This window comes from Cryptotermes secundus, unplaced genomic scaffold (genome assembly GCF_002891405.2).
Source record: "Cryptotermes secundus unplaced genomic scaffold, Csec_1.0 scaffold791, whole genome shotgun sequence".
In the NCBI taxonomy this organism is placed as follows: domain Eukaryota; kingdom Metazoa; phylum Arthropoda; class Insecta; order Blattodea; family Kalotermitidae; genus Cryptotermes; species Cryptotermes secundus.
Genome location: NW_019734323.1, coordinates 522,383 through 547,537, shown reverse-complemented (window position 1 = coordinate 547,537; position 25,155 = coordinate 522,383). Strand labels below are relative to the sequence as shown.

Genomic DNA, 25,155 nt, shown 5'->3' with positions numbered 1-25,155 from the left:
TGGGATCCTCAACGTCTCACAACCCTGTGGGCCTTCACGGCCTGTTACAGGGATAGCTTTACTTTACTTTTTTACTGCTGCCGTTGCAGTTCCCATATTTTATTATTTATATGATCTGTGTAACGGCTTTGAATAGGATCGCTGTCTTGCTACTTTGTCTATTAAGAGTTGACACCAGTCTGTCCAGATTGTGAGACTACTGAGCTCGGCCATCGTCTTATATGTAGAAAAAGAATTTGCCGGGCCGCGGTCTGTCAAAGGTTGAGAACCACTGCACTAGGAATTGCAGAGAGTGAATGAGCGATAGCGCTATAGTTGCGTGTAGTTACGATCTGTAAGTGTTCAATACATTCAGTTAGCGGTGGTCATACACGTGACAATATCTTTCCGCGATAATTGAGTAGACGCAATATACGTGTATGATTGGATGCGTGTTTAGCTTCACTGGAGCAGTATCCCGTTGCACGTCGTAGCTGCTATCTCTCGGGCCCATGCCTGCCAGTAACAGTGTACACAAGCTCTCAGTACAAGAGGGAAATGAAAGCCTGCAGATATTTGCTTTCTCGCCATGTATTAAAACATAGTATGTTTAGAGAGTACGGTCCTCGAGGTTGTAACGCCTAGTAGATTAGAGACAGCCTGACGTTTCGGAGAAACATATTGCCTCCATCTTCGTAGTGTTAGTGTATGAAAAAGAAAAATTCTTAAGAAGCATGTAGGAAGCTCAGCTCTTTGGCCCTGAAGATGGAAGCAGTATGTGCCTCCAAAACTTCGGGCCATATTTGATCTACATGGCGATACAACCCGGAAACCGTATTATTCACAGTCACTGCTGTTGGAATTCCAGATTGAATATAATGTGTCTCATTGATTTGGAATGTCGACAGTTAGTGTTTACTGACTGCACATTGTCAGCTATCATTTTGTCGTGTCAAAATCCGTAGCTTTCGCAAAGCATTGTATTGTGCACCCTGAAATCTAGAATCACTAATAATGTGGGAGCTGGGATAGGCAGCCGACATAGCCACTAGCTACGTGGTGGACGACCGAGGGTCCGAAGTTCGAGTCCAGGTAGCTTCAAGAATTTTCTCCGCGTCGTCCACACGTCCCAGATGCTCTCTTGATGTTTCCAGATCAGAATTTTACCTGCGTGTTACATGCTTCAGTGACCTCCTTTGGAGATATGAGGTTCTTTTACGTGCCGTAAAGCTACGACACGGGACCCACGGCTTAAAGTCCCTCCCGGAGGACTTGTTCCTTGAATTTTTCCGCCCTTAAAAATTCGACGACCTCCGCCGGGTATTTGAACCCGCGTACTACGAGTCATGAGGTGGGAACGTTACCTCTAGACTACGGAGGCCGCTTAGGTGGTGCATGTAAATAACCACTGGGGTTTGAAGGGTCGTTAGCATTGAGAATAACTAATCCATATGAAATGTTCTCAGTGACATCAGGATGCGATTAGCGATTGGCTATTCCTTTAGTCCAGTTGCGGTTGTCAAGTTTTGAGCACACAGAAACCATCTTTCAAGGGATCACGTGGGTGTTATTGAAAGTAGGGTTTCAGAAACTTTGAGATTTCTCTAGTTTGAAAGTGTTTGATAGCTACCAAGAGCTTGCCGATTTGGTAAAATTACTGTGAAGAGTAGGATCTCCTCTTCGTCGGCCTGGTGTTCATAGCGGGAGTCAACGTTGGTTAAAAACTCTTTTAATACTTGGTTATTTACTATGGCTGAGCTTTCGAAGGCTGTTCAAGTGCCGTTCTTCCGCCAGTACGGAGAAGTTCTGGGAGAAGTCGGGTCGAAGTTTTGTGCCAGGAATAGCGACACTGGCTCAGTAACATAGTTACAGCTCTCCTGTCTGCTTCTTGTATTGGAACCTGGGATTGAGACGGGGAAGAGGGTACGTGCCATACGGAACTTGGCAGTTTCTGTCCTGAACAAGAGGGACGCTCCTCTACCAACAGCTTATCGTTGAAGTCTCGGTTTGATGCGTCTCGCCGAGGGGAGAGTAACTGTGATGAACTTGATCTTTTGGACTTCTCTGAACTGGAGACTGCTTTGTTGCTGTGTTTAGGCCCGATGTTACCTCAGCACCAACTTGTGTACAGACTGCTTCAACTTTGCTCCACATACTATACTGGGTCACCCTGTCGGCGAGGAAAGTAACGAAACTTCATGTCAGAACACGACTGTACTGCTGAGGCTGGCGTAGAACGACTTGGCTTTATGGGTACGTCTTAAAGAACGTACCTTGGGTTGTTTAGAGAGGGCTGTGAGTGGGGATGTGCGCTTGCTGTGTATGTAGTGAATGGTGAGAATGGACTTGGCAGTCCAGGAAGTCGTCGTAGTGAACACTGGCCGCGGGTTCAAGCTGTACGACGGTCGCGGCTTCGCGTATCACAGGGACCACACACGGCAGGACAAGTCATACTGGCGCTGTGAACTGAATTTGCGCTCGAATAAGGAGCTAAAATGCCGAGCGAGAGTGATGACGGGACAAGACGGAAGCGTGGTGTACAACGGCACTCCCCACAATCACACCCCCATCTATGCAAGTAAAGGTAAGGCCAATTATATCGACGGGCAGGGCGTCCGCAGGGTTGCAGCTGCTACAGATTGGTAAGTGCAATGCTGATTCAGAATTGCAACCAAGAATGTGACTGTCATATGGTTTTATAAAGAGACAATTTCACTTTTTTTCCAACTTCTACCGATAGAAGGCACGTGGTTTAACCCCAAATCGGGGTGTAGAATGTGTTCCTACCATCAGCGCTACATCGGTAGGTCATTAAGTATTTGAATTTCTTGCGGTAATGCTTCCCAAAGATCCTGTCCCTCTCTCTCTCTCTACAAGCACCTGGTAGCAATGTAGCAATCTTGTGAAAGTATGTTACGTCTACAAGACCAGTTTTCGTATATGTCCTAAATATTTTCAGTGTGAAATACGTGCTGCATTCTCACAGTTCTTTTAATTTGTAAGAACGCGTTTCTTTCTTTTTCTGGAACGAAGATTTGGCGTGATTTTAATGACTTGTTCGTTGCAGCCCTGCTGGCCTTCGCTTTGTGTTTTGGGAGCATTTTACATTTCGTATGATTTGACGCACATTATCTTTCAGTGTACCAGGATCCTGACTTGGATGTACAGACCGTAGTCACGGGATCGGCCCCTGTTGCTGCGGACACCACAGACCGAGGTGGATGGCCATTTGAGGAAGGTATGCCCTCCCGTGTGCTTAGTTTTGACAGGACTCATCCTGAAGACTGTATGAAGCGGTGTGTTGATGTCCCTTGAAACCGTTCTGACACGTGTTAGGTGACCCCGATCGTAACGTGTGTGTTTCATTAGAGCTTCGTTATCGAGTTAATCCTATGTAGCGTGTAGAGTTTTGGCGATATCTGTGAGAACGTGCACTGTCAAGATGGCACCAAAATGGTCTGTTTTCTCCGATCTCTTTGCTTTAGATTCTCTTTATATGTCACTGGGCGTACAATTTGCTTCTCCTACCCGGCGTATTGGGACTTACGGCACTGAGGAAGGCAGCTACAGCCGACAGTTGGATCGTAATTAATCATCATTGGACACAGTTTTTCTTTATTGCATATATGTCATCTTTTCGGTACTGGTGTCACTTTGCCTTGATTGTCTGTTATATCAACGTCCGCAATCAAAGACGCGGTTATCGGTAAATGTTACACATAGGAGGATAACAAACACGGCTGCATTGTCAAGAGGGGGAAACAGAAATCGGCTAATAAATTAAACTGGAGAATTCATATACAATTCTGTGTGACTCTAGTACCTGTTGGTTGCAAGAGGTATCTAGTAATAGTCGTGGTCTCCTCTGTATTAAGCTGTTAAGGTTGATGTTTGATGTCAAATAAATGTAAGTTTGTCCCTGTGCTAAATTAAGCGTCAACTCAAATAGACATTCACTAGTTTTCGCTGATCAGTGATACTGAGACCGCACAACCTGGTTCAGGCGGCAACGCTGCAGACTTGTATTCGAGGGAAGAACCTTCACATTCTTTCGAATTCATTTGACGCTGTATAATCTGAACTGTCCATAGCATCGTGAGTTGAACCGTAAGTAAATGACCTTAAAGTTATGGATAGAGTATTGATGGAGACCTCACGTACAAGATTTATTTAAAGGCACGATGTGATATGGAGTTGAAGCGCCCAGACGTCCTGAGGACGTAAGGTCTTCATCATGTTCCGAACATTTTGCACACGCTCTAGCGCGATTAATTCCTCATCCTTCCAGTAGCCTCTTCAGATGTATTCTCCAGTTCCTTGAGCCACGTGGTCTGCAATTTTGTTGACAGTTTCGTAAATCTCATCCCTTTGCATTCCCTTAACACGTCAGCATGCTTGGGTATATCTGGAGGCTTCGAAATAACAGCCAGTCTTTGATTTGTTTCATTCTGGTCCGTCACACTAACAATTACAAAGACAGAAACACCACCGTCCAGTGTGACTATTTAAGTTTTATCACTTGAAAACTCATCACCCTTACATGTTTCGATCCCTACGGATCATCCTCAGAGGGCATCAATACTTTCTCCGGAAACTACAATTACAATAGGTGTTAAATTATATACATACATACACATATAATGTCTGAAATACACAATGTACACAATGTTCAACTTTTCAGTCACAGCAGCCTTCCTGGTATTAATTTTTTTTTAAATGTTGTTTAAGATTAAAATTTATAAACCAAGCAGGTGCGTGTCAATTCTCCTGTTGTATTTCTCGGAGGTGGCCGATCTTGAGAAAGGAGATTCTTAGTATTGTCCATGTTTGTTCATGGCTTGCTGTGTTGTTTACACTGTTCAAGTGATAAAACTTAAATAGTCGCATTGGACGGTGTTGTTTTTGGTTTTGTAACAGCCAGTCATTCACTGCTGCATTTACACGCCTCCTAACGATTAAAAAAGAGGGTAAAGCTATCCAGGCCCTGGAGGCCCATACGGTTGTGAGACGTCCAGGCTCCCACATTTTCTAGACAATCGGCTCAAAGATGGTGGTAAGGTCAGCCTTACGCGCCGGCCGCCCTCTACCTCCCAGGAGGATTCCTGGTACTCATTTCTGTTAGAGGCTGAGTCGACCCCAGGGTCATAGTACGGCTGGAAGTATTAAGTAAATTGAAAATAATCCAGTGGACTCTTCGGGAATCGAACCAGCGGCCTTCGGTTTGTAGCATAGTGCCTCAACCAACAGCGCTACAGCGTGGTTCCCTCCTAAGGATTAATTGGTGTGAATGTGACTTCGGAGAAGTTGCGTACTAGTTGTGTGTCATGCTTGCCGTTAGAGCCCTGGTTTGTGTGTGTCCGTTACGTACAAAGAATAAAGGTCCCTTTTGAATCAGTGTTGGTCTGCCGATCGGGAAGTGAACAATTAAAAACGTAGTTTGGAAATTCACTTCGAAATTGAGTTCACGTTTGTAGTCATTCTCCATGCATTCTCTGAAATTGTAATGTGGAGGTTACTAAACGACACCCGATACACTGATCTGGATTGGGGCGCATGGTCTTCTTGGTGGGGGTTTAGTTTCGGCTAATTTGAATTGTAGCTCTTTATGTTGTCATTGGGGAGTTCTTGAAGAAACAGGCCAAAACACCCCTCCTCTGCCCTGTCTGTCTGATCTTTAATGAGCTTGTGGAAGTCATCTAGCCGCCCGCCTTAAACTCGTACATGCTAGTAATACCAAGACATTGGCCACGGTAATGTTTACTCTGGAGGAAATAGCTACGCTTTTCCGAGTTGATGCAGAAGGAGGCGCGTTAAAAAAAAACACTTGCCGCGATCGGTAATCTCCACACTTTACAAATCACTAGAGCATAATAAGCTAAGTCTTTTCCAGCCTACAGTGTTTTCACTAGTTGTTTCCTGGTAAAAGGTTCCAACAGTGCAGATTCCTCCACACCGCACTCGCGCCACTGCCGGCTGCCTACCGTCTCACAACTAACTCAGTGCTTCAGCTGACTAACTCGCAGGCTGGCGGCCATTTCACATCGGCCTCCTAGACTTCTATTCATAGAGCTTTTGCTTTAACTGACTAACTTCCAGGCTGACGGCCATCTCACACCAGCCTCCTGCTCTTCACAGGCTAACTTATTACTAACTTAACTAGTTCCCAGGCTGGCGGCAATCTCACACCAGCCTCTTAGTCTTCTCTTCACAGAGTGACCACAGCCAAAGTCAAAGTCACATAGCCATTGACGGTCAGTCAGTCAGTCTTGGTGTCGAGCCAGATCTGGGGCTCATGACCAGATATTTATTACTGTTTGAAAGTTTCGGTCTTGTTTTTATGGGGCCTGACAAAGAGGACAGGTCTGTCTTTTGTCATAGGCATTGTCTGCAGTAGTAATTCACTTGTCATAATGTAAAGGATATTCACAGTTTACATGTTAAACATGTTAATAAATGTATATAAAATATATGCAGGGCCTCTGTCATTCCAGGCTCAGTACAGCAGATTATGCATGCCCTAGTTCTAGTAGCTTCCGCTACAACGGCAGTCGTCACTTGAACGGTCCTGTGCTTGACCGCCGCCAAGTTTAAGCGTCTTGTAACTAACTACAGCTCCCACTTGTTCCGCTTATAAACCCTTGGTACCGACCACGTAGAAAACGGCTCTTCTGTTGCTGTAGAGACGTGTTTTACGCGACGGCCGCGGCGCGGACCACAGAAAACACCGCTTCAAACATTTCCTTTGTTGTTGCGCGTTGATTCGTTTCCGTGGGAACCTGTTTGTTTGCCATCGGTACCCAGTAACGGTTCTATACACCGCAATACAAATACGAAGATGCGTTTGCAATAGCCTGTGTCGCCACACAGACGTATCTGCAATAGCCTGTGCCGCCACACAGACGTATCTGCAACATCCTGTGCCGCCACACAGACGTATCTGCAATAGCCTGTGCCGCCACACAGACGTATCTGCAATAGCCTGTGCCGCCACACAGACGTATCTGCAATAGCCTGTGCCATCACACAAATTTTACCTGTCAATTCATAAATTATTGTTATCACACCAAAATATTTTATGCGATCAGCACATTCTGCAGTGCGGTCGGTCATCTTAGGACTTCTCGTTGAGATGCGTCTCCCGTCAAGTCCGGCTCGGAGATTTGCACCAGCAAACCAAGAGCGCATGCGAGCTGCATCCTTTCTCAGATATTGCCAGAATAAATCCTTCAGCAGCCATATAGGATGATAATCACTGCGAACAAGTATAAGTGACTACGGTGAATCGGGGTTCCATTCCCGGCAAGGATAACAGATATTTCTGTCTTCGACATCATTCAGACCGGCTACTGGGCCCACCCAATATCCGGTGCACTGGGTACCGGGAGCTGTTTCCCCCTGGGGCGAAGCGGCAGAGGCGTGAAACTGATCACCTCCATCTAGTTGAACTGTACCTCCACTCACCCATACGTCTTCATGGCATGGCAATTAATTAAGCAATGGGACAACTTTGCCCAAAGAAATTTTGTAAATTAGTTTCTGGTGTTTAACAGGAAGCAACATGGGAACATGGCAGTTCTTTGGGAACCAATATCAGCTCCCTAAACAGCCCATGAGTTGAAACCAAAGACTGTTGTATAATGTACGTAATGTTAACAATGATTTCCCACACATACTCGCGTATGACTTATTTTGTATGCTGTTCATAGTGGTACCTCAGATGTACGATTGCATTACTAACCCTTTGAAGACTAAGTGAGAGTGAAAGTTATATTACGACCGACGGTCAGTCGGCAAGTCTGTCTTAGATAAAGCACCCGTCTGAGGCCAGATCTTTATTACTGTCAGGCAGTTGCAGGTTTGTTGATGTGGGGTGCTCTCCCTGACGAGAGGACGGGTCTGTCGTTTTCCGGAGTCACAGCAGTAATAAGTTTGTTGTCTGCATGTACAATTTACATTTTACATGTTATTAAATGCCTGTGTATACAACATATACAAGGCCTCTGTCAGTCCATGCTCAGTACAGCTGATCATGCCCAATCATTAGTAACTCCTGCTACAGCGGCAGTCTAGTCACGAATTGAAGACTAAATTTCTTCTAAACAGTATATAAATATTCTATCCGTACCTCACAGGAATCATGTCTCAATTACAAAGACCAGCCGGTTAATGCTGTTTAGGAAAACAGTCGCTGTTTTTATGAGAACAGTACGAAAACACAGATACACTTTGTGGAAATAATGTGGAATTTCTGAATGTTAAAGCAGGTGGTACATTTAGTGACCACATGGCTTTAAAGTGTTAATCTTAATTGCATTTTGAACAATAAACGTGAGGAGGGAATTGTAAAATTGCCTTATCATGCCTTGTATATTTTTATTGCAAGACGGTGGATACCATGGTGAGATCGTAAGGCAAGGACAGTACTGCCACGTGATGGAGTGACTCGACGAGGTTTTGGATTGCAGATTCGATTCATTGACCACTTTAACCCATGTCTCGTGACTACACTTAATTATAGCTCTATCGCTAATCTCCACACTTTACAAACTCACTATAGCACAGGCTAAGGTTTTTCAGTTTGCTTTCACTAGTCTTTTCCCGATAAGGGATCCCAACAGTGGAAGTTTTTCAGCTGCACCTACCAAGTCTTCCCACAAACTCCATTACAGCTGACTACAGGCTAACTTCTAAACTTGTCACCGTTATAACATCGCGGCACGGACCACATTGAAGACAGCGCCCCTCTGTTGCTTGTTCATTTGTTTCCATGGAATATGTTTGTGTTCGGAAAGGGTTGCCCAATAACGGCCGCGTATACTTATTAAAAATCTGTTGCCCAGCAGCGAATGTTGTTTCGTTGTTTGTTTCGTGGGCGTTACATAGTAACAGCTCTGCACGCTACATTACAATAAACTACATAATAGAAGGCTGCTACACATATTGCGAATATCAGAATTGTAGAACGTAGACGTACTCCTGTGGACATGCAGTAATGCTCCTCTTATATATATATATATATATATATATATATATATATATATATGTGTGTGTGTGTTTGTATTTGTGTGTGTGTACTGTACACTGTACAGACCAGCAACACGCCATGTCCTCACGCGAGTTGCAAAGTACACTGAAGACGGTAGAATTTTCGAAAATGTATTGTAATAGGTATAGGTAAACTGTACCAACTTTGTCACTTGAACAATACCGGTATCACAAACAGTACGTAATATCTTTCTTATCAACAATTTTGGAAGTGTACGGAAACCGTACACACACAGTGTTTTGCTTAGAATGACCGATACTTTGATCTCCCAGAATCTGCAGGCATTTCTCCCTTGTCATAACAAGATTATAATTTTTGTAGGTCCTGCAGCCGGGCTTTTGCATTTTTTTTATAATAGACTCCCATTTTATTATGCAATCTGTAGTATACATTCAGCATAATGATATAGCAGTTGAGGTGGCTTGCGGATATTCGTTCATTAGCGATGATCCATGGGCTATTGGTCGGAGACCAAATTGGCGAATGGGAAGAATTAGCTAGGATTTACATAATAGATTTAGAGCTACGTATACTGAAATCTGTTAGGCAGGTCGAAGGGGTGGTGTTTCTTCAGTCTGCGAATTGATGGCGGCCTCGTGAGGCGGGATGCGAGGAGGTTGGGGTGTCTGCTGAGACGGGCGTTATATCTGGTGCTGAGACGACTAATTTCTTCTTTTACTGTTGGAATCTGAAGGTCACGGCTGATGATAGCGTTGGAAACATACCATGGGGCATCTGTTATCAGGCGGAGAACCTTTGATTGGAAGCGCTCCAGTATTGCTATGTTAGTGCTGGAGGCAGAACCCCATAGCTGGATACCATAAGTCTGGACTGGTTTCAGGATAATCTTGTAGATGAGTAGCTTGTTGCTGAGGTTGAGAGTGGATCTACGTCCTAGTAGCCAGTTGAATTTGGAAAGTAGGAGTCCCAGTTGCTTCCTCTTGGTGAAGATGTGATTGGTCCATGTGAGGTGATTGTCTAGGTGGAGTCCGAGGTATTTAACGTTTGATGCTTGGGGAAGAGGTTTGTTATTAATGTATACTGGAGGACAGGGGAGTCTATGATTGGAGAAGGTGACATGAACGGACTTGGATTCATTGGCTTTCAGGCGCCAAATAGAGAGCCAGTTTTGAATGGAATTGAGATTGGTTTGAAGGTTAAGGGAGGCGGTGACTGGGTTTGAGTCGGTTGCAAGTAATGCTGTGTCATCGGCAAAGGTTGCGATAGTGGTATTGATAGAGGTTGGGATGTCAGAGGTGTAGAGGAGGTAAAGGAGGGGGCCGAGGACGCTTCCTTGGGGGACACCTGCGTGAATCGGAAAAAGGTCAGAATAGTTGTTGTCTACTTTGACTCGGAAGTGTCTGTTAGATAAGTAGGATTTGAGGAGTAGGAAGTAATTGAGGGGGAGAAACCGCCGAAGTTTGCACAAGAGGCCGGTATGCCAGACCTTATCGAAAGCTTGTGTTATGTCGAGGAAAGCTGCCGAGCAATACTGTTTCGTTTCTAGTGCTTCATGAATTTTGTTTACTATTCTGTGGGCTTGGTGGATGGTAGAGTGTCTTTGGCGAAATCCAAATTGTTGATCGGGGAGAATGTGAAGGGATTCGACTATAGAGAGTAGTCGATGGGAGAGGAGTTTCTCAAAGACTTTGGACAAAATGGGGAGAAGACTTATTGGGCGATAGGAGGTAGGGAGGTGAGGGGGTTTACCAGGTTTAGGAATTAGGATTATTTGCGCAACTTTCCATTGGTCGGGAAAGAATCCGACACGGAGGGAAGCGTTGATAAGATGAGTGAGGTATTTGATGCAGATTCGGGGTAGTTCTTGGAGGATTTTTCCAGTGATGAGGTCGTAGCCAGGAGAAGTTTTGTTGTTAAGTTTGATTATTGTTGATTGAATTTCTGATTGCCTGAAGGGTGGAGGAGGTGGCTCGAGTTGGTATGGAGAGAATAAGGAAGATACAAGTGAGGTTTCTTCTTCAGGGGAGGTATTAGAGGGGTGAGGGTTGAAAACAGTTGAGAGGTGGGTGGCAAAGGTGTGAGCTTTTTCAATGTTGGAGCGTGCCCAGGAGCCTTGAGGAGTAATGATGGGGGTAGAGGGAAGAGAAGTGTGTTTGATTTTCTTGGTGGCTTTCCAGAGAGAATAGTCGGATGAGGCTGCGGGGGAGAGATGTTCCAGATAGTACTGAAAGTGGAGGTTGTTGTGATCAGAGATAAGTTGCTTTAGGTATCGAGAGGCTTTGTTTAGAAGTGATTTGGTGATTGGTGAGCGGAAGCGGAGCCAAGCTTTGCGTAGTCGTCTTTTATCAAGTAATTTTTGCTTGATTGTGAGGGGGCAGCTAACGGTTTGAGGGGTAGGAGAGGATTCTGGAGTGGATGACCAGGCTGCTCTTTGAATTAGAGTAGTGAGGTTGTGGACTGCAGATTCTATGTCATCGGTAGTTTTAAGTGGTATATTTAGGGAAAGTTGTTCAGAGATGAGGAATCGGAAGTAGTCCCAGTTTGTGTTTTTGTTGAAGAGGCTGGGTTGTGGAGCACGAGAAATTGTTTCCAAGGATAATGAAATGAGGATGGGCGTGTGATCTGAAGAGAGATCGAAACAGGATTTGGCAGATAGGAGGGTGGGAGGAATGCCTTTGAAGACGCAGAAGTCGACCAGATCGGGCAGCTTGTTGTGGTCCGAGGGCCAGTATGTGGGTTCTCCGGTGGAAAGGTGGTCTAATTGTAGGAGCTCTATGGTTTTTAGGACTACGCGTCCGCGCGGCGATATGAGGCGGGAGCCCCAGATCGTATGCTTAGCGTTGTAGTCTCCTCCCGTTAGGAAGCGGGGACCAAGAGATGAGTAGAGGGATGAGAGGTGGTCTTGAGTGATAGTGTGCTTAGGAGGTAAGTAGACGGCTGATATTGCAAGGGGTCCAGAGGGTCCGTCAAGAGCAATGCTGGTTGCTTGGAGGTGTGCATGACAGTGGGGATTGAGGGGGTAGTGTGGAAGGGTAGATTTTATTAATATAGCTGTACCACCGCGGGCTGTTCCAGATGGGTGATTTGTATGGTAGGTGTAGTAATTAGGGATGCGGAAGTGACTTTTGGTAGTGAAGTGGGATTCAGAGATGAGGAGGACATCTATGTTGTGAGTGAGAAGGAACATTTGTAGTTCGTTTTTGTGTTGGCTTAGACCATTGGCATTCCAGACGGCTATGAGAAGGGAAGGGAGCATTACGTCAGCTTGGATATGACCGTAGTGAGGAGGGATAGCAGGGTTGATAGTTGGTCGAATAGGCCTTTCATTAGAGATTTCAGTTCAAGGATGTCATTGTTGGAGGAGGATGAGGGAAGAGGTTGGGAGGGTGAGGGACACGATAGCGAGTGTGAGTCGTTACCTACGGGAGTAGGGGAGGGGAGATTTTGCTTGGTGGCTTGGGCGTAGGAGATATTGGGAAGTGTTGGAGTGGTGCGCTTAGGGAGAGTTGGGGGGGAATAGGACTTAGGACGGAGGGACGGGTAGGTTTTCTGCTGAAGTTCCTTGTATATTTGACAGCCTTTGTAATTGGCCGGATGATTGCCATTGCAGAGTACGCAACGGACATCATTAGATTTTTCCTTCCGTAAGCAGAGGGAAGTGAGATGGGGGCCGGCGCATTTTACGCATCTGGGTTTTTGGTGGCAAAAGTTTTTCGTGTGACCGTAACGTTGACATTTTGTGCATTGCGGGATGTCTCTTTTGGGGTTAGGGGCTTCAAATGAGATCCTGCATTGCTGAAGGTATTCTATGCTGAAAATGTCTTTGTTGTTGGGGGCAGGCTTTAGGTCAATAAAGAACATAGGAAGAGGATGCTTTGTGAGGCGATGTTTGATATTGTGAATATTAGTTGCAGTGTGGCCTAGCTTCTCTAGTTCTGACTGGATGTCTGATGGATTGATAGAGTAGTGAAGATTTTTAAGGACTACACGATAGGAGCGATCTTCTTTTGGTTTAAAGGTGTGAAAGGTGGTATTCTTTTCCGCGAGGACTTTGACTATTGATCTGTATGCATCCGGGGAAGTGGGTTGAATGCGGACTTGGTTTTGGGCAAGGGCTTTGATTTCATATTGTTTTGGGGTGGTCTGATCAAGTAGTTGAAGGAGGGGGGGGATGACAGTGACATCACTTACATAAATGGGAGGAGGTTTAGGGATAGGTTCAGTATAAGATGATGAATTTGGCTCCATAGATTCATCGGAGGAAAGAGCTGTGAAGCGGTTTTGGGTAAGGGTGGGGTTCAACCAGTGTGAGTCGTCTTTATGAAGCTTTGCCTTACGTGAGGAGTATTCTTGAGGCTTGAGTCCTCTTTTGGCGGAAACCTTTGTCCAGGAGTTGGTTCCCTGGAGAGGAGGTTGGTCCATTGTTTAAGCCGATGAGGTGGTTGTTAGCTTTAGAGTGGTTGGTTCTATGATTGTGACTAGTAGTACTTGCGCAGCTGGATAGTTGAGTAGGCTTTTTTATGTTGTGAAACGCTTGAGGCGTAAGATCGTAGAGAATGTTTCTACACAGGCACAACTGAATTGAAGTTTGAGTCACTGTACCGAGCGCAGCACCGAACGCAAGTCTGCACCGCACGGCAGTAAGCAAGAGAATCAGGGCTGTTGCATGGGACAGAATAAAGGTTTACACATGAAGCGTAAAAAAAGTGACACGTAATACTTTCCTAATTGTACTTTAATGAAGGTGTGGAGTCCCGAAGTAGGCAGCAGTTTGCTCCGAAACGTTGGTAAATATAAATATATGTATGGGCTGCGATACACAGATCCACGGCTTCGAGTGTGAGAGACGCGGAAGTCTCAGTTCGGGCGGAAGAATGTAGCGCTGTTGTCAGATCTTGATATCAAGGAAAATTCGGCGCGTACAGTCCCGAACTTGCAGTAACAGGTTGCGTAACACCATGTCCAGTGTCTGAAAAAATCTTCAGGCCGTTTACTCGGAAAGCAGTAAGTTTGGCAACGATGCAGGTAAACACACGTCTGTCGTCCAGTACTGTTTCGAGGCGGACAGTGCTGAGCGATGATACGTGTGATCATAAAATGTCTGCCGTACTGTAGGTGTCTTGCATGACGACTGTCATTCGATAGTTAACCTGCTGCTCTCTGTGCGCTCACGTTGCGTACTGATTTCCGGAATGCCTTGGTTCATGGCTAATGTGGCGTTTTTTTAAATGGTGCTACACGACAATTTAATTGTGTTTATAACGTTACAGATTGTTAGTGACAAAAGTTGTACGCTCTGGCTGCACCAGTAGCTACGTACTTTCACGGCCGGCGCAAAGGAAATGCCTCCGTTAGTTAAAAACAAACCAGCTTTCCCAAAACACCACAGTTTATGACCCGACAGTTGTAATTATTTAAGGCAATTTTATTTACATCGTTAGATAATATTTGTATATATGCCTCTAAGTAGTCCCGGATAAGAACAAAATAGCGATGGAGATTATATAAATAAGCAGTAGAAGTCCATCACTTGTAACTGGTTTAATGGGAGTAAGTAGATGTTCGGTCACAATTTGTTGCTGTTTGAGCAAAGGTCGTTGCTATAGTATCGTAAATAGACTTACAGTAGTTACAGAAATGGGAGCACGCGGTAGCGCGGTTTGTTGCTGCACTATGCTACAAGCCGGAAGGTCGCGGGTTCGATTCCCGATGAGGTCATTGGATTTTTTTTTTCAGTTGACATGATCCTTCCAGCCGCACGATGGCCCTGGGGTCGACTTATCATCTAACAGAATTGAGTACCAGGAATCATTCTGGGGGTAAAGGGCGGCCGACACGTAAGGCTGACAGCCTCACCGCAATCTGTGTGCCGATTGTCTAGAGAAAATGTGGGAGCCTGAACGTCTCACAACCCTATGGGCCTCAAAGGCCTGTTACAGGGATATCTTTTATTTTAGCTTAGTTACAGAAATTAAGCCCTTTTCCATGAGGTGGGGTGAGACTGAATCCATTTGGTACGCACGCCGCTAATTGGCCAATTGCAAGAGCCCTGGATGATAGATGGTGGTGAGTGTAGAGCAGTAAGTGGATTGCGAACTGGCAGAGGAAACCGAAGTACTCGGAGAAAACCTGTCGAAATACCGCTCTGTCCACCACAAAACCCATATGACCTGCTCTGGCGTCGAACCCGGTCGCCGCGGTGGGAAGCGGGCGGCCAACTGCCCGAGCTATGGCACAGCCAAATTAAGGCTGTAGAGTGCAGTTAACATAACATGTGAATATGAAGAGTAGTTGGGTAAACTAAATTTAAAAAGTCTTCCTGAATAAATAGAAAAGTGAAATGACGGACTTTGTTTCTGTTGTTGGTTACGTATAATGTTATCGAGTGCTGTATTGTGTGCCGGATGTCCGTCTGACGTGTGTAATCCAGTGACGTACGTGCTAGTGTGTGAGGCATACCGTGGCGTACTTTCATAAAGGCAAGAAAGAGTACATTTGATTGAACGGAACACACTAGAAGAAGATTGTGTTGCCCCAGCGACCTGCAGTGCCCCTGTGCGCGTTAAAGAACTGGAATTTGGGGTTCGTGTCTTTAGCGTTCAGTGAAATAGTGCGGAAGAATATTCTGAGTCGCTCTGTACAAATACAGTGTGCGTCTGTTGAAGTTTGGATACCGTACTTAACCGCTGGTGTATCAGTAAGGCCTGGTCGTGATGGAAGAGCGGTCGTTTGTCCACGTCTCAAAGCAACGACGCTTCACGCGACAGGAAGTGGACGTGCTGCTGGCGGAAGTCTGGCGTTACCGCGATGTGCTGTTGCTGAGCGCGTACCGCAAGACATGCGGCATGGACGACGCGCGGAGTAGGGCTTGGTGCGATATCTCTGTCACAGTGTCCGAAGTGTCCGGCATCTTGCGTAAACCGACTGACGTGCGCAAGAAGTGGACAGACTTGAAGGCGCTCACACAGAGACTACGGCATTTCAACCCGAGTGCTCTGCAAGAGGACGAAGTCCCCAGAATGGTGTTGGAAATTATCAACGGCGCAACGGAGGATCCCAGCGGCAGCGGTGAGTGTAGACAACAGCGTGTCTCTACTGGTGGGTGTCATTTTCACCCCAATTTTCATATTCATAAGGACAGACCTACTTCTTGTTACATGCTCGTCTTTCCCTTAATAATGTTGAATACGCTGACGGATTTTCATGGAACGTGATTCTAACATCATGTTAAAAGATCTTCCCCCACCTTTTTAATTTCGCACTTCAAGATCTTCCAGAGCCGGGATAGCGTAGTCGGTATAGCGACTGACTGTGGCCTGGGTAACCGAGCGTCGGAATTCGAGTCCCGGTAGGGTCAAGAATTTTCTCCAAATCGTCCAGATCTGGGGCCCACCCAGCCACCTAGCCAATGGATACCGGCGGCTCTTTGCCCGGGGGAAATGTGTGAATCTGACCGTTCACCTTTAGCTACTGTGGAGGTCAAGAAAATGTGGCTCTATACATCCACTCCCCCGTACTCCCTCATGACGTACTGCTTAATTAGTTAAGCACAGGGCAGCTTTAACTTAACCTTCAAGATCTTCCTTGGTCTTGGCGTCCTTTGGGTTTGTAGGGGAAAGTCACCCAATATGGGGAAATTTCTTTAGGCTTTCTACTAAGACAGATTCATGCAAATTGCATAAATGTTACTAGATAATAATGCAGAGGTACGGGTAAAAGGAAAACGTTGTTTAAAATATTTCCAAAGTAAAACGGAAGCCATTTACCCTATTTCATGCCCCCAAGTTTCCTGATGCCGTGTACTTTGCTTCATTGGACCTGTCAGATATTATAAACTTGCAAGGTCTGGAGCTCAGCGCATAGCGTAAATTGGATCTAAATTCCTACTTTAGAACACTAAGCACTTTAGCTTTAAAGGTTAGATAAAAGATCTGTGGACAAAATGTTTACCAATTTGAAAGAAAGAACAAGCCATGAAGATTAAGATCTCAAAGTTTGTGGCAAATGTTATGTTTCTGGTCATTATCTGTCGTCCTGTGTTTACTTAAAACACCGGTCCGGGGATGGGGACTAGTTCTGTCGATTGGGCCCAACTGAGTAGGTTCCACCTGAAGACGGAGACAGAATCCAGTCTCCGAAACGCTGTATGTTTTAAATAAAAACAGGTCGATAGATAATGACCAGAACCATAAAGATTAGATAGATAGAACAGAATGGTTTGTTGTTGATTTGAAGAGCAGAGCCACACAAAAGTTTCATCCTCTGCATCTGCGCGAAGTGTTTGCGCACATTAAGCAAACTCCGCTGCAGACGCATTCTTCGCCTTCTGGGCCCTCTGAGAATAGGTTGCAGAAATAGAGGCATTCAGGCTCCTGTTTGCCATCATCTGATACACTTTTTTTTCCCACCGATGAAACAGTTTCTTCGTCCCATCTTTTACGGGCTTGTTGTGATTTGCATTTTACTAACTTCTTCATCCTGCAACTTCTGCCCTCTCTGCCACTGTGATTTCTTCTTTCTGTAAGCTAATTTATTTTTAGTTATGGGCACGCGGTAGCATAGTTGAGTGAAGCACTATACTACAGGCCGGCAGGTTGCGGGTTCGATTCCCAGTCAGGTCATTGGATTGTTTTTAGTTGACCTAATCCACCCGTACAATGGCCTTGGGGTCAACTCGGTCTCGTGACAGAAATGAGTACCAGGAATCTTCCTGGGGGTAGAGGGCTGTCGACGCGTAGGACTGACATCACCGCCATCTGTGTGCTGATTGACTAGAAAAGTGAGAGAGCCTCGACATCTCACAACCCTATGGGCCTCCACGGCCTGCTACAGGAATAACTTAACTTTTTTTTTTGCCAGTTCCTGAAATTTTGCAAGTTTCGTATTTCTACAGGTGGAAACTCGTGCGGTCTCGAAAGGTTGCTTTTACAAGGTCATAGATTGGCTTTCCTGAAATTACTGATATTTTCAGCAGTATGTGCTCTCATTCACGCGTTTCCGTATAGTTCGTCAACCCGGTAGATAGTGTCACGCGTATGGATAACTATGTACGGGGTTAGAACTGGTAATTGGATTTATTGAACACTTACAGATTGTGACTACAAGTAACCATAGTGCTGTCGTTAAGTGACACACTCTGCAGTGCTCTGCAACACGTACTAAATCTTCTCGGTCTGCAATTTCTTCTCCAGTGGACATTCCCCTACTCCTGGTCTCACGCCCTTGCAGGCTGGTGGCCATCTTACACCAACCTCATACTCTTGTGACTGCCCTCTCAAGACCACTGTAAGTCAAAGTCAAAGTCACATTGCGGCTGACGGTAAGTCAGTAAGTCTCGGTGTCGAGCCCCATCTGGGGCTCACTCTCTGACAAGAGGACGGGTCTGTTTTATATATACGAGGGGGTACCAAAAGAAACCGAACTTATTTTTTTTAACTTCTTTATTCAAATTTTAAGCACAAACATTCAATCCCCTTCAAAGTACTCTCCACTTACACTAATACACTTGTCTAGTCTTTTATTCCATTTTTCAGAACATTGTCTAAATTCATCTTTTGAGATGCTTGACAGCGCCTCCGTCGTTTTTTCCTTCACCTCAGCAACATCAGCAAAACGCTTTCCTTTCATATCTCTTTTCATTCGAGGAAAGAAAAAAAGGTTCTTTCAAAGCACAGTATGCTTCCACGCGACCTTGTTTTTGTTCAGCAGTCAGCAGTCGTGGCATGAATTTCGCAGCCACCCTTTTCATTCCCAAATCTTCTGTCAAAATTCGCTGAACTGAGCTCCAAGTCACTCCCGACAGCTCCACAATTTCTTCAATGGTCCGTCGTCGATCTTCCTTGATGATTTCACGAATTTTTTCAACATTTTCATGTGTTCGGGCCGTGGAAGGACGACCAGAACGAGGTTTGTCATCAATTGACATTTCACCATTTTTGAAACGGGAAAACCACTCAAACACTTGAGTTTTCCCCATAGCATCGTCCTTGTACGCCGTTTTTAACATTTCAAGAGTTTCTGTTCCACTTTTCCCGAGCAAAAAGCAGAATTTCACCGCCGCACGCTGTTCACGAAAATCAGCCATTGCAAAAACGACGATCACACAAAACAGTTGTCACTATAAACTCTGCCGAAACTAGTCCTTACCTTCTGAAGCAACGGTAGTCGGCTTATCGACTCAGGAATGTTAGCTCTATGCGCTCATAGCGGCAAAACGCGGTACTACAAAAGCTCTGCCCACAAAAAAATTAGTTCGGTTTCTTTTGGGTACCCCATCGTATGCTGCTGGCCCTTTCCAGCGTAGTCTTTCTCGGGTCCAGGTCCATTGAAACTCGCGACCATATTTTACTGTCTGAAGGCGGGTTTACACTGAGGCAACCATTGGCAACCGCTCCGCACGCGACGCGATCGCGGCTTGCGTCCCGCGTCCTCTAGTTGCTCCAGGCCGCAAGGTTATCCATCGCTAGTGGGTTCAGTTGCCTACTCGCATGCGGCGTGATGAGTTGGGACACGGATAAAGCCAAGTGTCTAATCGAAGAATACCGCGAAAAAAAAAAATATGTGGGATTTGCGGGATCCCAGTTATAAAGACAATCGTAAGAAGTTGAAGCTATGGGAGGAATTAGCAACCAAGTTTGAATGTTCGGTGAAGGAAGCGAAAGAAAAGATTAAAAATCTCAGAACGACCTTCCACAGGTATAGAAAGAAGAAGAGCGGATCTCTGACGTTTTCTTATCCTGCTCAAAATGAGATAAGCCGCAGCAGCAACTGTCTGCAGTGACATCTCTACACAAGCTGACGTAAAAATTGAAGCAACCAGTCGCTCTGGGTGTAAATGGGGTCGGTCGCATGCGGCAACGGTTGCTCTTGGCCGCATGCTGCTTGATAAATTGGACGGCAGACATAGTCGCCCGAGGAGGGCAACTAGGTTGCTTTAAGTTGCCCCAATGTAAACCCTCCTTTAGATTTGAGACTTCCCTTTCCGTCACCTCCTACGACCCAAAGAGACTCCTGTAATCAAAGTCAAAGTCACATTGCGACTGACGGTCGGTCAGTCAATCAGTAAATCTTGGTGACGAGCCCTATCTGGGGCTCATGACCTGATATTTATTATTGTTTGACAGTTACGGTCTTGTTTTTTATGGGGCGCCCTCTCTGACGAAAGGACGGATAAGTCATTTGTACATGCTGCTGGCCCGTGCCAGTGCAGTTTTTCTCGGGTCCGAGTCCCTTGGGACTCGCGACCATGTTTTACTGTCTCAGCCGAGGAGTCGATGTTCAAGTAATTTTAGGGACAAGATTGTTCTCTTCTACACATCGTCCAGACCGGTTCAGGGGCCCACCCACCCTCTTATCCATTGGATATCGGAGGTGAAGCTGACTTCTCACTTCGCCTAGTGCTGAGGTCAAGAATGGTGGAGCTATACCTCCACTCCCCCATATGTCTTCAAGGCGTAGTGCTTAGTGAACCACAGGAACAACTTTTCCACTTGCCATCATGCTATCGTGTGGACCGCATGCCATGGTACGATAATTTCAAATTGCCGTGACCTAAATTTTACAGAAATTCTTCGAAGCCTAGTCCTGTCTTACAGAAAACACACTGCGTCTATTTTATAAAAACCAACCGGTTAATACTAATTATGGAAATAATCGCTGTTTATTGTGTATGTCGTAGGAAATACACCAATTCACTCAGGGAATACTGCAGAGTATTTGAACGTTAAAGAAGAACATTGGAGACCTGTATAGAGGAATAAATGACTTTAAGAGGGGTTACCAGCCTAGCAGTAACTTAGTGAAGGATGAGAATCTGCTTGTAGATTCCCACAACATTTTGAATAGGCGGAGGAACTACTTCTCTCGGTTATTAAATGTACATGGGTCAGTGATGTTAGGCAGACAGAAATCCATACAGCTGAGCCATTCGTACCTGATCCTAGCCCTTTTGAGGTTGAAAGTGCTATTGCAAAATTGAAACAGTATAAATCGCCAGGTAGTGATCCAATTCCGGCAGAACTTATTCAAGCAGGAGGCGAAATATTACATTCTAAGATCCACAATCTAATTACTTCTATTTGATATAAGGAAAAATTGCCTGATCAGTGGAAGGAGTCTATTATTGTACCAGTTCACAAGAAGGGCGATAAAACTGACTGTAGTAATTATCGGGGATATCACTGCTATCAACTTCGTACAAAATTTTATCCGATATTCTCTCAAGGTTAAGTCCATATATAGGTGAAATCATTGGGGATCATCAGTGTGGGTTTCGACGTAACAGATCAACTATGGATCAGATCTTTTGCATTCGTCAGATATTGGAGAGAAACTGGGATTATGATGAGACAGTACATCAGCTATTCATAGACTTCAAGAAAGCCTATGATTCAGTTAGGAGGGAAGTATTGTACAACATTCTGATAGAGTTTGTGATACCCCCTGAAACTAGTTAGGCTGATTAAAATGTGTTTAAACAAAGTGTATGGTAAAGTCCATATAGGTAAATACTGCCTGATAATTTTCGTATCCAGAATGGTTTAGAACAAGGAGATGCTTCATCGCCACTGCTCTTCAACTTTGCTTTAGAATATGCCATTAGGAAGGTCCAGGGAAACCAGGTGGGACTGAAATAAAACGGGACACATCAGCTGTTGGCCTACACCGATGATGTGAATCTACTGGGTGATAATGTAGATACAATAAAGAGAAACACACTTTAATTGACGCAAGTAAGGAGGTTGGTCTAGAAGTAAACACTGAGAAAACCAAGTATATGTTGCTGTCTCGTCACCAAAATGCAGGGCAGATTCATGATATAAAGATAGGAAACAGATATTTTGAAAATGTGGCACAATTCAGATATTTGGGGACAACGATAACAGATCGAAACCTGATTGGGGAGGAAATTTAGAGGAGATTGAACTCGGGTAATGCTTGCTACCATTCAGTCCAGAACCTTTTGTCTTCTCGTCTGCTGTCCAAAAACATAAAAATTAGAATATACAAAACTATAATTTTGCCTGTGGTTCTTCTGTATGGGTGTGAAACTTGATCTTTGACATTAAGGGAGGAACATAGACTGAGAGTGTTTGAAACAGGGTGTTGAGAATATTTGGACCGAAGAGAGATGAAGTGACAGGAGGTTGGAGAAAACTGCACAATGAGGAGCTTCATGACTTGTACTCTTCTCCAAGTATGATTGGAATGATCAAGTCAAGGAGGATGAGGTGGGCAGGACATGTAGCACGAATGGGGGAGACGAGGAATGCGTATAGGATATTGGTGGGAAAGCCAGAAGGAAAGAGACCACTGGGAAGACCAAGGCATAGGTGGGTGGACAATATTAAAATGGATCTTGGAGAGATAGAATGGGATGACAAGGATTGGATTGATCTGGCTCGGAATAGAGACCAGTGGAGGGCTCTTGTGAACACGGTAATGAACCTTTGGGTTCCATAAAATGGTGGGAAATTCTTGAGTAGCTGCAGAATTGGCGGCTCCTCCAGAAGGGCTCAGCTCCATGAGTAAGTAAGTAAGTAAGTAAAGTAGGCGGTACCACTGTTTCATGGGGTTAACACAGCTGTTGGACAAAGTGTGTACAGCAGGGCTATTTTATGGTGTATATCCGGAACTGATTTCGTTCGCAGTACGTGAGCAGGCAACTTGGCTCAGCTATTGTGAGGTGTTCCTGGGTGCAGTTCAGTGCATGAATTCTAATTTTCGGGAAAAGCCGCGTGCAGTATTGACAGTTTTACAGAGTTTCAGCAAACGTTGCTGTTGTCATCGTCAGGGAATGGCCGAGGAGAAGAGTTGGAATCCCTTACGAAGCCTAGGTCTGACGTGTGAAGGCATGATTGGACGAAACAGAAGATCGGTATACTATCTAGTAGGGAGCGACCATATGGTTAGGAGGAGAGGTAATTAGTGTTAACAGCATTCGCCATCCCTCCAACCCCTGATTTTCCATAAGGCGGTGTTTTAAGAACGTAACATACGGGGGAAGTGATTGTTGACAGATGATTAATTCTCACTTAAAATATCGAAACTTGTTTAAATCCCTTCATGTTCCTTTCAGCCGTTGTTTAAATTATTGTGACGATTTAGGGTGTGATTATAGACGGGGTTTGGATTGGTGAATGGATTTATTGACCACTGGAAACTACAAGTAATTACAGCACCACCGCTAATCCCCACACTTTACAAATCAGTACAGCACGCGCTAAGCCTTTTTAGTCTGCCTGGTTTCACTAGTATTTTCCTGGCAACGAATTATAACAACGAAGATTCTTTAGCTTCTGTGGTCACGCCTTTGCCTGCTGGTTAACATTCCATAACTGCACCATCTCTTCTCAACCTCCCTTGCAGAACTCAACTCTCAACTAACTGGGTCGCCCCAATTGTCTTGAAAATAACTCCTTTTCACGGACGTAGTAGAAAACACCATTTCCAACAGTACAAAAAATCTCCGTGATTTTAGTCCGCAAGCGAACTATACCGACCAAGCGACCGCCGCTTGTCCGCGAAGTTAGTGCCAACGTTTGCGGATAGAGGGTGTCGCGTGGTCAGCGCAACGAACCCCCCACAGCCGTTAATTTCTGTTTTCCAGACCGGAGCCGCTAACAGTTATCATCACGAGGCCGAGTGGATCCCGTTCCAGACCTGCTACTTGTCAGACAAAATCTGATAACGCCGGGAATCGAACCCGGACCTCTGAATCTGTACCCAGGAACGCTGATCACTAGACCACAGAGGCGGTCCGGTTTCCAAAAATAACGCTATTATTGTAGAGGCGTGTTTACCACGTCGTTATATAGCAACGGCTGTTGTTTCGTTTCTTTCGAGGTCTTTGCCTAGCATCGGGTCTATACACCACATTACATCGCATTTTAGTTCGATAATAAAATCGCTGTAATATAATTATTCCTATATTATGCATATAGTATATAATTTATCCTACAGGATCTCGTGTAACGATGTTTTCAGAAAAGGGTGTCACATAATACATGGGCTTTGGCATGCGTCGCTGTAGCTGTGGATTATCCTTCCCCTTCTACATTTGCTCACTTCCTCTCGCGGGTAAAAAGAAAGGTAAAGCTATTCCTGTAACAGACCGTGGAGGCCCACAGGGCTATGAGACGTCGAGGCTTCCACATCTTCTAGATAGTCTGATCACAGATGGCGGTGAGTTTGTCAGCCTTACGCGCCAACCCCTCTGGTACTCATTTCTCTTAGACTGAGTCGACCCCAGGGCTATAGTGGGACTGGAAGAATTAGGTCAATTGAGGAATCCAGTGACATCGGGAATCAAACCAGCGACCTTCAGGCTTGTAGCATAGTGTCTGAACCAACTCCGCTACCGCGTGCCCTTCACTAACTGTACCAGTATTGGTATTCACTATAATTGTGCAGTTCTGGTGCAACCGTTGCTTGATGTGGTGGTGGATAGTTGCGCAAGAAATTCCCAGCTTCTAGAGAACCCGAAAGGTCATCGTTGTTGTCGCAATATCGTGCCACTGTGTTGTGTAATTAAGATTACATCTTCAGTCTCGTATTAAGAATCGTTTTGCTGATGCCGGAAGCAGCGTCATCAGCAGCGACTTGAAGCACAGAGCAAATGATGCTCGAGATGGTTCAAGTGCGTATAGCAGCAGGCGTGACCAGAGTGGTTTGAACGGCTGCTGCACTGCGAAGTGGAAAGCAAGTGGAAAAACTACCACATTATCACTTTTCCTGGATAGTCTCTTTCCAAAGACAGAAATACCACGTATGCGAGATGTTTCCTATGGAGACAAAACAAACCGGAGGGGCGGATAGAAGTGACGAGAAGACGAGGAAGAAGACGTAAGAAGATGCTGGATGACCTTGGGGACAGAAGAGGATATTTTTATTTAACTGTTTTGGAAGAGACTGTGGACCTGTCGTCTGACAGATTACTGATGAATGAATGAATGCTTGTAAAGACCATCTGCTCCGCGTCATATCTTGTGTAGGCAGTTTTCCATAAGAAAAGTACTGCGTAAGTATGTTCGTGATTCCCACCTGCTTAATTAATGTCGAACTGTGTTGTGCGAGGGTAAGTCAGAATTATCCGCACTTTCTCCATAACACATCTTTAGGTTTGTCACACTTACGCATGCATTGTTAGAGTTGGTACTACTGTGGTCACG

General features: G+C 45.1%; 1 protein-coding gene across 3 annotated transcripts in view; it reads left to right on the top strand.

Moving 5' to 3' along the window:
* LOC111868663 (protein tramtrack, alpha isoform) overlaps positions 1-25,155 on the top strand; it is a 158,041-nt gene that overhangs the window by 47,799 nt on the left and 85,087 nt on the right. For 2 of the 3 annotated variants that reach the window (XM_023859531.2, XM_023859532.2), the window contains one exon: positions 3,119-3,217. The exons of the other annotated variant lie outside the window; for it this stretch is intronic. In XM_023859531.2, the coding sequence (XP_023715299.1) occupies positions 3,119-3,217 (99 nt within the window). The remainder of the gene's footprint in view (positions 1-3,118; positions 3,218-25,155) is intronic. 3 annotated transcript variants of the gene reach the window in all.